The sequence below is a fragment of the Mugil cephalus genome, chromosome 19 (genome assembly GCF_022458985.1).
Source record: "Mugil cephalus isolate CIBA_MC_2020 chromosome 19, CIBA_Mcephalus_1.1, whole genome shotgun sequence".
Taxonomy (NCBI): domain Eukaryota; kingdom Metazoa; phylum Chordata; class Actinopteri; order Mugiliformes; family Mugilidae; genus Mugil; species Mugil cephalus.
Window position 1 is genome coordinate 22,798,612 of NC_061788.1, and position 17,754 is coordinate 22,816,365.

A 17,754-nucleotide genomic window follows, 5' to 3' on the forward strand; every position below is an offset into this window, starting at 1 on the left:
GCAAAAAGATTTGTGTTATTTATTACTTTCTGTTTTAGTGTGTAATTTCATCTTCCATCTGGAATATATTTGGTTAATTTTTTGAAGCTATTGCTGTAATTGTTAATATACTATATAGTACACTCTAAAACAAAACATCACATTCATAAATATTCAGGGTTAAAGTGGTTTAGGACAAAGAAGATAACGCAGCTTATGCTTTTGGTTATTGTGCACTTACAAATCAAAGGTCGCAGAGACCTTCGAGCATCTGTAAAGAAATTAAAAAACAAACAAACCCTGAAACAATAAATTACACAATAACTTTGACAATACATACCACGTCAAAAGAGGCGTGTCATGACGTCATCGCGCTTCTGAAGGAACCTCCCATATTTGGTTGGGGCTTCCTCTGACATCCTGACGTTTCATGATGGTGTGCCTGTCGCGCGTGTTGCAGCGGGGCTTCGGGTTTACCGCGCAGTTCCGAAAGCAGGACTTGCCATGCAAGTTGGCGGGCATTTTATCCAGGTACTACAGCACAGAGGCAGCTCCTCAGATACCGGGAATGGAGTACCAGGTACGCCCTGTGTGTCTGCTAACATTCCGTTTTGCTTGTTGCTAACAAGCTAGCTAGCAATCAATTATTTTTTTCAGGTTTTGCCAGCTACTCTAGACTGCACAGTTTGGACATGAATAGAAACATGGCTGGCGGGAGCACACCATACTGTCTTAGACTGAGTCGAGTGCTGGCAAGTGACACATGTAGCCGTTAAAAGTTGTACTTAGTATACTGTCACCCATCAGTGACCACATTTACTGGCTCAGCCAGCGTGGCCAGCTGCGAAATGTGACAGTTGTTGTACCAGCAGTTTATAGTTCGCAAGTCAGTAATTTGAGTGAGTGACTGTAATTTGTGTGTGTACGTACGTGAGTGTAAAATACATACTTCATCAGACGATAATTGTTGAATTAACCAAACTTTATAATACATGGAAATTCTCAAGGAAGGAGAGAAACATGCCACGTTCATCATCACGACAAGCATGTTTTGTGGGGAAGACATACGGAGAAGGGAAAAACATCTGTACTTATATTTCCAGTAGCAACAATGTTAATGAGCCAATACCGATGCATATCCAGTAAATATGGCTAGTTTTGAACATTTGTCCATTCACCTTATCTGCAGGATGCCATTTGCACCCTGAACACACTGCAGACCAATGCCAGTGCTCTGGAGCAGGTCCGACGAGAAAGAAGCCACCCTAAGCTGCAGCTGCAGGCTATGAGAGTCTTCCTGCAGCGTGCTGGCCTCACAGTGAGTCAGTTAGATTAACACAAGTCAGTAGGTTCAAGGGTTTATGTGTCACAATGTACAGGGGCAGCACAAGTTAAATTAAGTTAACTTGTATAAGTAACAGATATTTAAAGTTAACTAAAGTAAGATAAGAAAATAGAACTTTAAATAAACAATAAACCATTAGAAGTAAACAAGGGATTGAACAAGAAGATTACAAGTCTGACTATATTGGGCAATATTGTGTATTATGGAGTGTGGCATAAAGTATATATAACAGTATTACTATCAGGTGTATAATACACCAGAGTTACAATAACCGATCTCAGTCCATAAAAAGTGGAGAGAGCATGGACTGGTTGATAGTAATGTAGAACAAGTGCACTGCAGAACAATGACAACATCAGTGATTACAAATAGTGACATTGTTTTTTCACATGGTTAAGTGTTCATTCTTATCTGACTTGTGTGTGCTTGTGTTTCAAAGGTGGAGGAACTAGACCATCTTAATATCATTCATGTGACTGGGACAAAGGGCAAGGTGAGCTAACCGGACACAGAAGGCCTCCAAACCAGTTCTTGCTAATCATCCAATGGACATGGGCCTTCTGAGGGTGTCCTGTGGTGTCTGGCAACAGAATGTTGTTAGTGGGGGGCTATTGGGTCCTGCAGGGTAAGGGGAGGACCTCTGGGGATCAGGCTTGTTCCAGTGCAGTCCACAGATACTTGATTAGTTTGGGATCTAGGTCATTTGACAGTGTATATAATTTAGTGTTAATATTATATTAACTTTGTCCTCCCTTTATTGACAAACTATAGGAAAGTTTGACACACAAACGGTGACATTCTCCTCGATTCCCAAGTCCCCACATCTCGCATTCAGCTGCAAGTTGTACTCGCTGTATAGTTGTGGGTGGTGTTAATGGAGATGGCTCATCAGTTTAGAAGTGTTACCTGCGCCGTGCAAACTGCGCATGCACTCCCAGGTGTCTGAGGGAGTGAGTGCTGCTGCCTCTCCAGAGCTGTGTCACTGTGAATTATTTCATGCGGTAATCAGACACAGTTTTAATTACAATAAAAACTGTTCTTGTAGTTAAATGTAACACTGTCTAACACCAACCAGTGTTTTTTTTAACACTTTTATGTAGTGTTAGCAATTAGAGTAAGAAGTTCGGAGTTAATATTTAAACATTTACACCTAGGGGTTTGATTTAGTGACACTTCCTTTTTGCACTCGGTTTTGACAACAACTGTTTATCGACTGAGAGTTAATTATAATGGATTAACTCTACCCAGAGTATTATTAACTCTACTAGTGTATGTCTAGTTTAACACCAAGAATTCAACTCTTCTCAATTTGCTGTGTAAACAGCTCAAATTATACAAAATAGAAACCTGTATTCTATTGACAATACAAATGACCATTATTATTATGGGATAAATTACAGGATTATCTTATCCTAGGGACTGAATCAAGAATCAAGGCACCTAGGACAATCTGGCTATACAAAGTAACTGTTACTGTTCCTGTAATCTAAACGCACCTAAGTTCATATTGTGCAATTTTAAACTTGGGAGCAAACTTGGTTTCAAAGAAATGTTTTTAACTGAATGAGACACACACTACTCTGGCAGCTGTGCAAGGATGGCCCCTTAGTGTTTGTTTTTCTTGTAGGGTTCAACGTGTGCATTCACAGAGCAGATTTTGAGAAACTACGGATTTCGCACTGGGTTTTACAGGTAAGGCTTCTTAAAGAGTATCTGCAACACCTACATTGTAACTTAACTGCTGTTTCAAGTTTTGTTTTGTGAAAGGTTACGTGTGTTATTGATTGATACTGTTAGCCAAGGACCAAATAGCAGCAGTTGGTTGAGATACTAAGTTAAGTTTGGGTTTGTCTTTTTTGATCTGCTACATACCTCCATGTTGTATATAAACTATTGGAGCCACAGACCTTCACGCTTAATTTAATTCAAGGGATTGAACGAAAAATTCAGCTGTCTTCATTTGTTGCTTGCTTGTTAGTCTTCTCTATATTTTGTCTTATGTAAGTGAAATGCATGCTCAATTGGGTTGAGATCTGTATGACTTGGCCTTGCAGAATATTCAATTTCTTTACCTTAAAAATCTCCTGGTTGCTTTTGCTGTATGTTTTCGGTCATTATATATCTGTACTGTGAAACGCCATCCTATACACTTTGGTGGATCTGACTGAATCTGAGCTGAAAGTATATCCCTATATGATTTGGAATTTATTTGACTGCTTTTGTCTTCTGTCACATCATCAATAAACACTAGTGACCCAGTGCCATTGGAAGCCCTGTGTGCCCATGCCATCACACTGTGTCCACTATGTTTTACAGAAGATGTGGTGTAATTTGGACCATGAGATGTTCCAAACCTGCTGCATACCTCTTTCTTCCCATCATTCTGGTACAGGTTGATTTTAGTTTCATCTGTCCAAAGAATGCAGCCCTTAAAATAGCTTTTGAGTCAATTGTCCAACTACTTTTGGCCCCTTGAAAAAGAGGTGGTTACTTATTAAATAGCTGCAGTTCCTAAACCCTTCCTCCAATTTGGATGTGAATACCCTCAAATTACAGCCTCAAATTACAGACTTATGAGACACACTTTGACCCACTTTGTTGGCATCTGGAAAGTATTTTCTTAAGCCCTTTTTGATGGTATTGCTAAAGTTACATGTCTCTCACAAGCGGCTAAACCACTGTAAATGCTAAAGATTGGTCAGCTGATTGAGTATAGTAGAGAATGAGATTGGAGACACAAGGCAGTTGAGTGATAACATGTGACAAGGCTCATCCCCTCCCAATTGAAGCAGGAGAACCACAAATGTTGCAGTCACATGCCACATTTCCTAAATCATTGAATCACCAGGTTACACCAAATGTTCGGGCTTCAGCTATTTGAATATCGTATGGCATTTTGATGAAGATACGTGAACTTTAAAATGCCTTTACATTTTTGTCTGTTTCTTTGGGGTTTTGCTGAAACACATGCATTCTTATACTGAGTTGTTCACTTAATACTTCCTAGCTTGCACATCTGAAATAGATTTTGGTGCCTGTGAAGGTTATTAACAAAATTAACAGCTACAGCTGAATTGTATCCTGTTTGTTTGTACATAATAATCTACCATAGAAGCAGTGAAGTTTTGTCAACTTTAAAATAAAGAACCCCATCTTAGAATTATAGTACATTCAAATACATAACAATATAAATAGAAATTGATTGTGGATATTGATTTGTCATTTTAGTCTGGTCCAATGTGGAAAAACATCAGCTAAACCTGTACTACCCTCCGGTTTAGCTGGGGAGGAGGGGTGTTTTTGTATTTTTTTTCAATATTACCCACTTGAACAGGAAACCCTTTGGAAGTATAAGTTTTGACATAGGTTTGTGTCTTCATGAGTATTAATGTGTGTGATGTACTTCTTTAGGTTTATAATCCAGTGAACATGACTTGACCAAATATTTCCTTCTTGGTTGCAGTTCTCCACATTTGGTGCAAGTCAGGGAGAGGATACGAATCAATGGGCAGCCCATCGGAAAGGAACTCTTCACTAAATACTTCTGGCAGATTTATGGAAGACTGGATGATACCAAGGTAGGTCATGTAACAGCACAGAGATTGTTTTAGCCCAAGTCCTGGTTTAAACTGAAAACAAATTAACCTTAGTTACTCATTCACACTGCTCAGGGAAATGGGTTAGTGGACAATGGATTTAACCATTTAATATAACTGACAACCTTCCAAGTAGTGATGTTTTTGCTTTTATGTGATTGTATATCAGAGAAAAACGTGTGTTATATTCTTAGCCTCTGGGAAAAGACTTTGCTGTCTATGATCACATTGTGTTGTAATTGAGTCCAGTACAACATTAGATTTATCATTTCCATATCATTGGACTTTGGTCATATTACCAGCATTCAGTCTTCTGTTTTCACGTCTTATGTTTCGCACATTAACCCTTTATAGGGCACTCATTACAATACTTTTTTAAAAACCTATTTTCAGGATTTAAAATTACTGCCTATGCATCCCCAAAGGTTGTATCAAAGTACTGAGATGAATGGACTTCAGAGATTACCCAAATTTTAACACAGCAGATATGGAAGAGCAGTCTTTCAACATATCAAACTGAAATCTACTCTACCAGAAATAGGGGAGAAATATATACAGTACGGTGAAGGCTTGTAGTGATTCATGTTCTCAAAAGTACAAAATTTTCTGTAAAATATGGTGGAGGCAGTGGAAATGGTAGGTATGTATGGCTTCCAATGGCACAGGATCATTAGTGTGTTCACTGATCTGACTGAAGGTATTAAGCACATTAAGCAGCCACATATCTGAAGGATATACTTTTGGCTGAGATTCAGCCATTGATTGGATGGCGCTTCAGTTATCTGATGGTTTCTGTATCACATGACATGGCCCTCCCTATCAACTGACAAGAAACCCGGCAAACAAACAAATGTACTCATATTTACTCTATTTAACATCATCAGGATGCCCACCAAGGGACGATGCCAGCATACTTCCGTTTCCTCACCATCTTGGCCTTTCATGTCTTCCTCCAGGAGAAGGTATGCTAGCATCCTGTACTGCATTCCTTGATTCAAAATTCACAGTGTTAATTGTCATATGCACAGTAAGGACACATGAGTCCCTGTACAGTATAATTGTTCCCTTGCTGTACACAATGAATGCCACACAAAGTATAAACAAGATAATGCAAAATAAAGGCAATTTTAAAAAAGCAGGATGTGTATTACAATGTGTGTGCAATTATAAATGTCAAACTGAAAACGTAAACAGTACAGTTAGTTCACGTAGTCCGTGATTGTTTAACCTCTGTCAGCTATTTAGGAGTCTGATGGCAGTTGGAAAGAAAGCGGTCTCTAGTCCAAAACAGGGTTGTCAATTATACGGCTCACAGGCCAAAACCGACCCACCAGAGCATCTAATTAGGCCTGCAGGATGAATTTGCAAACCTCTTGCTGTTCTGATAGCCCGTCTCCTTTTTGGGTGCAATAAATGTGCCCCACTAAAACAGAGCGCTGCACTGTCTCATTTGCTGCTGTATTGTAGTCATGGCTCTTGACCAGCAGCCAATGGAAACTCTTTTTCAAGCTCAAAGTGCTTACAATTGTATGCATTATTCATTGGCTCACACAGTCACACCCTGGTGGTGGTAAACTACCTCAGTAATCACAGCTACCCCGGGGCAGGCTGACAAAAACATAGCTGCCAGTTTGCGCCTACAGCCCTGACCACCACCAACATCACTCACTTGCAATCATACACCAGGGAGCATACACCTGGAGGCAAGGTATGTTAAGTGTCTTGCCCAAGGACACAATGGACAGGCTAGGGATAGGGTGGAATTGAACCACCAATTTTTGGACGACTGCTCTACCTCGTGACCTACTGCCACCCCTAGTTCATTCATTTCATCAACAAATGCTGTCAATGTGTATTTAATCCAGGCTAGTTTTCAAGCTATTGCTGTTGTATCATTGCATTGCCTTACATATAAAAACAAAGCCATTTTCCTTTTTAATGACTAACTTACCTTAAATCTAAACCACTATTGTCTTTGTTTAGGTGGATTTAGCTGTAATTGAAGTTGGTATTGGTGGAGCATATGACTGCACCAACATTATACGGTAAGTTTCTCTTTTTAAAAGGTTGTCCATACAGACTATAAAAGAATAGCATGTAAACAGTATATCAGTCCTTAGAAAATAAGCCTTACTGTAGTCTTATAATTTATCTCAGTCTCAAGTCTCAGCAGACTTTTTGCATAGACCTGCAAAATTGTAGACAAACTAGCAATACATAGCATCAAATGGGACACCTGAGAGATTAGCAGTACCCCAACTTTTTAACAGCAAGATGATGTTGATGCCTTATAAGCTTTTTGTAAAAAAAAAAAAAAAAAAAAATCCTGAAAGAACAGCAGCATTTATTTGGTCTTAAATATTTTACATGAAATTGATGAATGGTTGATTCTGCACACAGCCACATACTCAATTATAAAATAGTATAGCATTGCACAAATTGTAATTTTTACTTGAACAGTTCATGAACTTAAAAATGATGTATGTGGTTCTATCAACAGGAGGCCATGGGTGTGTGGGATTTCGTCCCTGGGCATTGACCATACACAGATTCTGGGAGACACCATTGAAGGGATCGCCTGGCAAAAAGCGGGCATTTTCAAGGTGTGTTAGCAGTAGAGATCAGGAGTCATTAATGATTAAACTACACGCTCGAGAATCAACATCACACTTGGTGTGGAAGACCAAAAGACTGAAACTCTTTTGTCTGTTGTTATTGTCTACAACACACTGGATGTTGATCATGTATTTGCAGCAAGGGGTTCCTGCGTTCACTGTCAGACAGCCAGAAGATGCAATGGCTGTTCTCAAAGACAGAGCCAAAGAGGTCAGGGTAAGTGTTCCTTTTTCTGTCTGATAACTCAGTGAAATATTGCAGTTTTGTTATAATATTATAATACTGCAAATTATTGCAGTGCCCTCTTTGGGTGTGTCCAGAGATGGAGGACTATCCAGAAAACGGTGGACCTTTGCGTCTGGGCTTGGCAGGGCTGCACCAGCGCTCCAATGCATCCCTTGCGCTCCAGTTGAGTCACACATGGTTACAGAGAAGATGTCTACCAGGTAGGACAGATGTAGAACTTGACCTGAATGTCAGCAACAACAAGAACAGTCTAAATAATATTTGAAAACAAATAATTAAATAACAAACTATTTTTACATTTTATTGATTTTGTGGTCTGAATTGAAATTCAAATGAATGAATGGTACATGGACCAATGATAATAGTGTTATGCATTGCATGTGTGAAAAGGACTTCACCATGTTCTCTTTCAACAGATAAAAGTTTTCCCTCCACTATTGTTGAGAACAATAATGTCCTTCAGGCAACTTTGTTTAAGCCCAGCCCAATCATGGCAAAAGGTGAGTCTCTAAATCTTTTTCTGTGTTTTGTTACATCAGTGAAACAAATCGGCAGGGAAGGTGAGCCAAAGAGAATTAATCACATTATGGGATTGTTGTATAAGAGGGCATTCAAACGGTTGCTAGACTAATTGTGACATCATCCAGTGAGGTTAAATTGATTGTGTTGGGTCTCAGGACTGGCAGCAACAGAGTGGCCTGGTAGGAATCAGACACTACGACACGGAGCAGTCACTTACTTCTTGGATGGAGCTCACACGATGCGCAGTATGCAGGCTTGTGTGAACTGGTTCAAAGAAACTGCAGCCCAGCACGAAAAAAATGCAAGGTGAATGTCTCTCCCTTCTGACCTTCATTCATCAAACAACTTGTTGTATAACAGACAAATTAGCAAGATATGATGAATAAAATGTCGATTTTTAAGTTCCGTTTAACCTGTTTTAGTCATGTTAGTCAGTGGGATATGCCAAATAAAAAAACACTTACACTGTTCTAACACAAATTGTACATTGTAACAGTCATGAAAGAGGGTTTATTGTGGGATTGTTGTATTAGAATGCTTTAGTTTTCACTGGTGTACTTTTTACTCTGTTTTGGAAAGTGACTGTATGTAGTATACACACTATATGTGTTTATATGTTATATATATTTTTAATGAAAGTAAAGGACCTTGGTAGGTGCTGGTCTTTGCTTTTACCAACAGTAACATAAGATCTTCGTGTGTTCATATTTTTGTGTATAGAGGACCTGTGGCAAGAGTTTTGCTGTTCAATGCCACAGGAGAAAGAGATTCGACTTCCATGCTTAAACTACTGGTGGTGAGTACAATCAGAATAAGAATGCTTTTATCATCATTGCGTGTCGACAGACAGCAAAAAGGCAACAATACAACCCTAGTGGCAATGAGTCTCCAATGGCAGATGAGGGACAGTGCAGGAAAATCTACACACCTGAGAACTGACAGTGTGGAAATGGCAGGGGCCATACAAGTACAAAGGAAGGCATTTTGTTTTTTAAAGTTGCTAAATGAAATACTGTGCTGGGTGTTGTAAATAGAAAATGTGAATACTATTTCTTACAATGTATGTGTGCTTAAAAATACATTGTATGAGTAAAAAGATGCAAGAATTACATGTTAGCATATTCTCTATAAACACCTGTTATTGTTTTTTTGTGTTTGTAAGTAACACACTTTCTTTCTGCTATATCTTGTTTCTCCAGTCATGTGATTTTGACTTTGCTGTGTTCTGCCCAAATATCACTGAAGCCATCGCTTCCTGTAATGCAGGTGAGATCGTCGCTTCATCATTGAATTGTCATGAATCTTGCCTGTAGTAGCTTATACTCTGTGAAAATATTGGCCATACCACTGTTTTGTTGGTTTATGTCAAGGTTTAAAACATTTTTAACATTTCTCTTTTAGGGCAATCATTTTCAGAAATTTTCTGCATTTAAGTAATACCCACAAAATAAGTTTTAATTTGGCTCTGTGGTTAGCACTGCTGCCCCCCAGCGTGAAGGTCCAGGTTCAAGTCCGACTCTGGCCTTTCTGGGTGGAGTTTGCATGTCTGCATGGGTTTTTCTCCGGGTACTCCGGTTTCCTCCAAAGACATGCTTGTCCTTCAGGTGTAGGTGGACCGCTGAGTTGTTCCATGATGAACTGGCTCTCTCCGTGTTGGGACACACGTTTTGTGGATGGGTTGTTTGGTTTCCCCAATGTACAAGTCTGTACATTCCTCACTGCACTGGACAGCATACACTACATTACTCACAGTAACAGTTATAGCCTAATAGTATTACCTTTTTTGAAACTGACTGGAATGTCGCGTTTTCTTAAAAGAGTTTGCTCCAATAGACCAGCTACATAGGGGATGAGGATGTTCTTCCTTTTGTTGTACTCCTCCTCCCTGTCCTTTTTGGGATATCTTTTTGAGCCTTTGACAAACGCCTAGTTGCGATATCCACACGTCTTGAGGGTTTGTTTGAAGTATTTTTCCTCCCTTTACTTTCCATCCACACTTGTGGATGCAGTCTGTGTCCGGTGCTGAAGGGTTCTGATGACTCCTGTCTTGTGTTCCAGGGGGTGGTGGGAATCAAAGAATAAATGCTGGTCAGTGTGAATGGGTTTCCTATAAACTCCAGTGTTGAAGATTCGGTCTTCTTCCACTGCACCAGACAGTCTGAAAAGGCCAAACTATCCCCGCTGATGTCCTCCAGTTTCATGTGTTGTGTGAAAGATTCCACCTCAACTGTCTTGATCTTAAGCCAGGTGTCGTCCACTTACCTGAACCACTGGGTCGATCCTGCAAAAGTGTTCAGAGCTCTGTTCTCTATCTCTTCCATGTAGATTGTCCACGATCGATGACAATGGTAACCCCATCGCACATCTCTGTTTTCGTCAGTTGAATCCTCCATTAAACTGGTCAGGCACAAGTTGAGTAACACTTGGTCTGGGATGAGGTTGGTTCTGTCGGCCAGTCTTTCCTGTAAAAGGTTTGTTGCTTCTCTGATGGGAATGTGATGGTTTGTTCTGGACCCAGTGTGATGTTCCTTACTTAGCTGACACTTCATTGGAGTTTTCAATGTGGTGAGGAGTGTTGCCCACCAATAAAGACAGGATAGATGCCAAATGCTCAAAACACAGCTGTAAATTGCTGACGCGTTCAGTCAGTCCATTCTGTATGATAAGCAAAACAAGTAATGGAAAGATATAACTGAAGGGAGTGCATTTTCCCTGGTGAAAAACATGTTGCTGGGCTTGTTCAGGCTTGTTCGATTAATCACTAGTTTTCTCCACAACTCGCTACTTAGACCTGTTAAATATCAATGGACCAAGAACCAAAGAGTATGCATCAGATTAAGAAAACTGTTAAGGTTATGTGAGTACATGTCTGATTTATTTATTTTTTACCAGTGTTTGAGTTTTTTTCTTTTCTTTTTTTTTAAAAAAAAAAGTAAATAGTTGTCGCAGTTTTGGATGTGTGATGATAACTTGTTCCAGAAATGTGTTCCTCTTGACCATCATGGCATCCATATAGACATTTTATTTGTTTTTTGGAAGGAAGAAATGGTCTTTGTAGGTTCGTAGGCTTTGTTGTTTGCAGTGTAATTACTTTAAAAAAGTAATTAGTTATAGTTACTAGTTACTTCTCCCAAAAAGTTACTGAGTTGGTAACTAAATTATTCAACTATAAAAGTAACTAGTTACCAGGGAAAGTAACTATTGCTACTATAAGTTTAAATATGTTTAATAATTTGTATTTTTTTCTTAACAGGTTTCACAAGTCAGGTGCATAGAGTAGAACTGTATAGACACGTACTTACACAGAACTTTAAGTATTTATTGCACCTCAGACGCCAACTGGTAGACATATACCGCTTTCACATCAGCAAAAGTCCCTGGTCGGACTTCCCGCTGTGAGAGCTGCGTGCCTGTTTTTTCCTCCCCTATATGTCATTGCGTACATTGCAGATAAAGTTGCAGTTTCTTGATGGCCCGAAGAATGAACCGGTCAAACCTCTGCTCTTCCTAAAGGCTGTTGATATTAGATTAAATCACGGTGTCCTGCGCAGAGCCCGATATCTGCCAACAAATCCCCCCTTTTCTCGGATGCAAAGCGCTGCCATGATTGTTAAAGTGTGGGAGATCGCTATACAAGCTGGATATAAACACAGTCGCCGTTCACCTATGTGCTTCCATGAATGATCGTGTAACAACACATTTGATTTGTTTGATTGAAAAAAAGGAACAAAAATCTCTTATGGGAGTAGACCAAAACATGTTTTTGAGCTGAATCTTCTCTCACTCTCTCTCTCACTGCCTCTGATTGGCTTATCGTGAAAGCCTACTCCACCTCTGTTTCGCCCCTCCCTCCTCTCCCCACCAAAAAAAAAAAAAGCTTTGCAGCTCCCATGGCTGAGAACCAAGTAACATGCCCCATTTAATTTTCAGTAACAGAAATGGCGTTATAAAGATGGAAATAGTAATTAGTTAGATTACCCCGATACTGAAAAAAGTAACGCCATTTATTTTAACGCCGTTATTCCCATCACTGGTTGCTTGTGTAGCGAGTCAGCAGTGCAATGCTCCCTCACTTTGCCTCTCAGTGACATCGGCTCTTGTTTGGAGTCACTATAGTCTTATATGATGGAAGTTTGATAGCTTGAATTGAACTGAACTGAATGGTGATTATTTGAATGTGTGCTTTAAATGATGGGTTTCTGTCAAAGAGCACTCCAAGATATTTAAACTCTTCTACTACATCAAGTCTCTCTCCATTGATCGCTTCAATGGTTGATCGCCCTCTGCTGACTGACAAGAGAAGAAAGTGCAAACAGTTTTAGTGTTGATTAAGCCAATGCGATACTGGCGCCAGTGCTGCTGATAACTTTGCAGCAGCTTCTTGTTTTGTTTTTGCATGGACATATAGGACATTTGGGCAAGCGTAAGGTAGGTCATTTACAGAGACTGAATAGAATCGGCCCGAGAATGGAACCTTGGGGCACGCCAGTTGAGCTGCTGAGGTAAGGTGACATTGAGTTTACAATCTGCACAGTCTGTTTTCTATTTGACAGATACGATCTCATCCAGGACAGTGTGCCATCAGAAAAGTTGAAGAGGGACAGATTTGAAAGGAGAATGTTATGGTTTAATGTATCCAAAGTGCTTTTCAACTCCAAGAAAAGAGCTCCTACATAACCACCCTGATCAAGAAAACCTTTGATGTTCTCATGAAAATAATGGATGGAGTGGGCTATGCCCATTATTGAAATGATCTGTTAACCGCAGTGCAATTCATTTACATACTTTTGAAATGACTGGCACAATACTTATCAGCCGATAATTCTCTAATTGGGTTTTGTCACCAGTCTTTGAACTGGAGTAACCTTAGTAATCTTCTAGATTGATGATAGTCTACCCTGTTTCATGGACAGATTTATCAAGTGTGCAATTGGGTGTGCGAAGACTTCTCTATGATGTTTTATAAAGTTACTGTCAAGACCAAAGACATCTCTAGCCTTTGAGCTTTTCAGAGATGAAATGATTTTTAAGACCTCAGGAACGGTTATTTCCCTAAACTAAAGACTGCCTTCCTGGACATTTAAAATTCATTGTCAACTCCTCAACTGAATCTATAAAGCCAACTGTTGAAACTACTAACAATGACATCTAAGTCATTTATAAAGCCCCGTTCACATTGAGCGAAAAATTACCCGGGTCAAGGACCCGGCAATCGACCTGGGATTTTGTCGGCTCAGCTTGGCATTGGTGAATTAGCCCTACATCATGTTCTGGAAATTGCACCGATCAGGAATGCTTGTGCGATTGGGTTTATATACAGTTCGTATAGCAATATGGTGCACTTTTTTTTTATAGAACATGCCAGCGCACAGGCAAGACCATGAGATCGACAAGCTGCTCTGCATCCATGGAGAAAAGTAGATTCGGCGGCAGATAACGGGCACTCTGCAGGACACAGTAATTTATTCGGATATCACCAGCCTTTTGAAAGAGTAGGGGTTTGACTGGTCTTTTAAAGTGTTAAAAAAATTCACCATGCTGTTTATTGTTTACCTCGCAGTGTAGTGTACTTAAATGATAACGGTGTTGACACTATGACGTATGAGAGGGAGGAAAAAAACTGACAGTTTTGTCAGTGTCCTTTACTAATTGCTCTGTAACTGTGCTGTAAGTATGTTTGTATTCAACAAAAATAATGAAATATATATACTCGCTAATGCTGATACCTGCTCTTACACACACTTGCTGTCCTCTGTTTGTCCTGCACCGAGCTACAGTCTACTTGGGAGCTTTGGGACTCCTCACATTATTTTATGGAACCACTGATTATATTAGAAACATATTCATTCATCCTGTATTCTTTCTCTTCTCAGACCAGCAGAACTTCAACGTGTCAGTGGAAAATATGCTCACTCGCTGCCTGGACAATGAGAGGAGCTGGCGTCTCCTTAACAGTCAGGGGGAGATCAAAGGAACACAGCTTCTAATAAAGGACAGTCTGTCCCTTGTCCCTGAAAATATGGGAGACACTCTGGTCTTCCCCTGCATCCTTAGCGCCCTTCAGTGGATTACGCAGGGAAAGGATTCAGTGCTTACAGAACCAGAAAAGAATGTCTTACCAGTTAAACCCAGCATCATGGCCAAAGCTGCTCCTCTCTGTGAAGCTACTGACATTCATGTTCTCATCACTGGAAGCCTTCATCTGGTGGGGGGAGTTCTGAAACACCTGGATCAAGCTTTTTCCAAGTAAACTGTAACTCTTGAAATGAGTAAATTCAGACTAGTTAAATAATCGATAGGTGGGTGGGTGCTTTGCCAATACCTACACCCCTATGCCTCATGGAAGATAAATAATTTATGTCGCTATAGGTTTTTGTGATATTCAAATTTGGGACACTGGCTTTAGGTCTTTACTTGTATGAGGTACTGTTGTTGTCTTGGCAGGTTCTCTACTACGACTCACAACTGATTTGGATCAAGGCAGCTCTAGGCCTGACAAAGGTCCAAGCTTAACCTATAGCCTTACTTGGGGGAGTTCATGTCTTAATTCCCACTTGAAGCCACATGTGGTTACATGCATTGTATTGTATGCACGCATTTGTATGCTTCTGTCGAAACTGATGTTCCCTGTATGAAATTTGAAATTTGGGGGTTTCTAGTATTTCTGGTTCTATTTGAATCACTTGACGACTCTTAAAATGAATACCATTTAGTATGTTTTTTTATTTTATTTTGACAATGTTTGACAATGGTCTGTGCAAGCATATAGCATTATCTAAAGAACTGTGTCAATTTTATACAACTGTTTGACAAAATCTAGTCAGGACTGAACACTGTTGAAGATAAATGGGAAAATCGTCTGGATTAAGAAATCCTAGAGAAGTGGGAAACTCACTAAAATAAAACACAATCACTGAGATGCATAACATTACCTTGGAAAATTTGTTACTGCAATGCACCTAAAATTAAAAGTGTGGAGATGAATATGCAATAGCCAGGCTAGAGACTGTAGCTGAGTAGACTACAGTAGACTATACACACATCTTCTAGAAAGGTATGAGGATTCAAACTTTCTTGGGATATATACGATACCTAGAAATTTTCCTTTCCAAAATGTTGTCATTTGGAAGGAGGTGTGTGTGTGTGTCGTTACATTATACCTTGGTCAATTTAAATAATGGAATAGAGAATTTTTATTGATTATGGTTTTAAACATTTCTTGTGCCTTTCATTTGAAAATCTGATAAAATGGTGCTTTTACAAATATTAAATGTGTAAGTGTTTCTGAGGAATGTTCATGTTAGGGCAATAAAGTTTGGCTATCAAATAGTGACTGTGTTCTGGGTGGTAGGAAGTAGAATAACTTTGCTCATTGTTGTGACAGAAACAACAATGACTTTTAAAGCTGATCTAAATAATGTGACTTTCTGATTCACACCTACAGTGGTATGGAAAAAAGTGTAGGTCCCTTACCTGATTTCTTATTTTTTGCATATTTGTCACACCTAAATGTTTCAGATGATCAAACCAATTTATAATATAAGGCAAAGATAATACAAGTTAAGACAAAAGAAAAGTTGAAAGGAAAAGTTTTGTATTATTAAGGGGGGAAAAACAAAAGCTTATATGATCCCATGTGAAAAAATTGTTTGCTGGTCCTGTTAAAACATGACTTAACTGTGGTTTATCCCACCCGAGTTCAGTTTGTAGCCATTCCCAGGCCTGATTACTGCCACACCTGTTTTCAATCAAGAAATCACTTAAATAGGACCGGCCTGACACAATGAAGTAGAACAAGAGCCTCAAAAGCTAGACATCATGCTGAGATCCAAAGAAATTCAGGAACAAATGAGAAACAAAGTAATTGAGATCTATCATTCTGCAAAAGGTTCTAAGGCCATTTCTAAAGCTTTGGGACTCAGTGAACCACAGTGAGAGCCATTATCTAGAAATGGTGAAAACATGGAACAGGGGTGAACCTTCCCAGGAGTGGTCGACAGACCAAAATCACTCCAAGAGTGCAGTTGTGACTCAGTCAAGATGTTGTGTATTTTGGGTTATTATCGGACCCATAGTTGGCATGCACCCGGTGTATCATGGATAACTTTCGTTATGTTGTTGTTGTGAGTATAGCTCAAAATCAGGATAATTTAATTCAATCCAATTCAATTCAGTTTTATTTATGTAGCGCCAACAACAATACAAATTGTCTCGAGACGCTTTACAAAAACTGGCCTGCAACCTCCAGAGCAAGCTTGAGGGCGACAGTGGCAAAGAAAAACTCCCTTTTAACAGGAAGAAACCTTGAGCAGAACCCAGCTCATGTGGTTAGTAATAGAAAATAAATTATTAGAGAATAGGAGCCAGAGAAGAAAGAGGAGAGGACATGTCCTCAGTGCATCGTCCCCCTGCAGCCTAGGCCTATAACAGAATAGCTGAGGGATGATTAAGTCCAGCCCTAACTATAAGCTTTGTCAAAAAGGAAAGTCTTAAGCCTGACCTTAAACGTAGCAACTGTGTCTGCCTCCCGAATCCAAACTGGGAGCTGATTCCACAGGAGAGGAGCCTGATGGCTGAAGGCTCTACCTCCCATTCTACTTTTAGAAACTCTAGGAACCACAAGTAGACCTGCACTTAGAGATCGTAGTGATCTGCTGAGACAATATGGTACTATGAAGTCTTTCAGATATGATGGAGCTAGGACTTTCAAGGCCTTGTATGTAAGGAGGAGGATTTTAAATTAAATTCTAGATTTTATAGGGAGCCAATGAAGAGAAGCTAAAACTGGGGTAATATGATCTCTCTTGCTAATTCCTGTCAGTGCTCCTGCTGCGGCATTTTGAATCAATTGGAGGCTTTTTAAAGAGCTATTTGGAGCCAGACAATAAGGAGTTACAATAATCCAGCCTGGAAGACACAAATGCATAAACTTGTTTTTCCGCGTCACTCTAAGAAAGGATGTTCCAAATTTTGACGATATTACGAAGGTGAAAGAAAGCAGTCCTGGTCACCTGCTTTACGTGAGAATTAAAGGACATATCCTGGTCAAATATAACACCAAGATTTTTCACAGTAGTACTGGAGGCCAAGGTAATGCCATCCAGTGAAAAACCAGGTGATTAGATAATGAATCTCTGACGTGTTTGGGGCCAAATACAATGACTTCCGTTTTGTCTGAGTTTAAAAGTATAAAATTACAGGTCATCCAAGCCTTTATGTCTTTAAGGCATGCTTGGAGTTTAACCAGCTGATTAGTTTCATCTGGTTTCATTGATAAATATAGCTGGGTATCATCCGTGTAACAATGGAAGTTTATGCCATGCCCTCTAATAATATTACCTAAGGGGAGCATGTATAATATGAATAATACTGGTCCTAGCACAGAACCCTGAGGAACTCCATAGCTTACTTTGGTAGATATAGAAGAATTGTTGTTTACATGAACAAACT

At 39.6% G+C, this 17,754-nt stretch overlaps 1 protein-coding gene across 2 annotated transcripts; it reads left to right on the forward strand.

Moving 5' to 3' along the window:
- The first annotated feature begins 389 nt into the window (after nt 1-389).
- Nucleotides 390-15,631, forward strand: fpgs (folylpolyglutamate synthase). Of its 2 annotated transcripts, none has more exons than XM_047570399.1 (15): nt 390-559; nt 1,169-1,297; nt 1,764-1,817; nt 2,952-3,016; nt 4,788-4,902; nt 5,805-5,882; nt 6,904-6,965; nt 7,421-7,523; nt 7,675-7,752; nt 7,835-7,982; nt 8,199-8,282; nt 8,460-8,610; nt 9,025-9,100; nt 9,504-9,570; nt 14,178-15,631. In XM_047570399.1, the coding sequence occupies exons 1-15, from the start codon at nt 410-412 to the stop codon at nt 14,552-14,554; spliced, it is 1,737 nt and encodes a 578-aa protein (XP_047426355.1). In that variant the 5' UTR covers nt 390-409; the 3' UTR covers nt 14,555-15,631. The 2 variants fall into 2 exon arrangements, with proteins under 2 accessions (XP_047426355.1, XP_047426356.1); XM_047570400.1 differs by having other exon boundaries at nt 7,675-7,746.
- The last annotated feature ends 2,123 nt before the right edge of the window (nt 15,632-17,754 follow it).

Coding starts and splice junctions, on each gene's coding strand:
- fpgs (XM_047570399.1), top strand. CDS start 410: ATGATGGTGTGCCTGTCGCGCGTGTTGCAGCGGGGCTTCGGGTTTACC. Junction 4,903..5,804: donor GAAGACTGGATGATACCAAG/GTAGGTCATGTA, acceptor TAACATCATCAG/GATGCCCACCAAGGGACGAT. Junction 8,611..9,024: donor CAGCACGAAAAAAATGCAAG/GTGAATGTCTCT, acceptor TTTTGTGTATAG/AGGACCTGTGGCAAGAGTTT.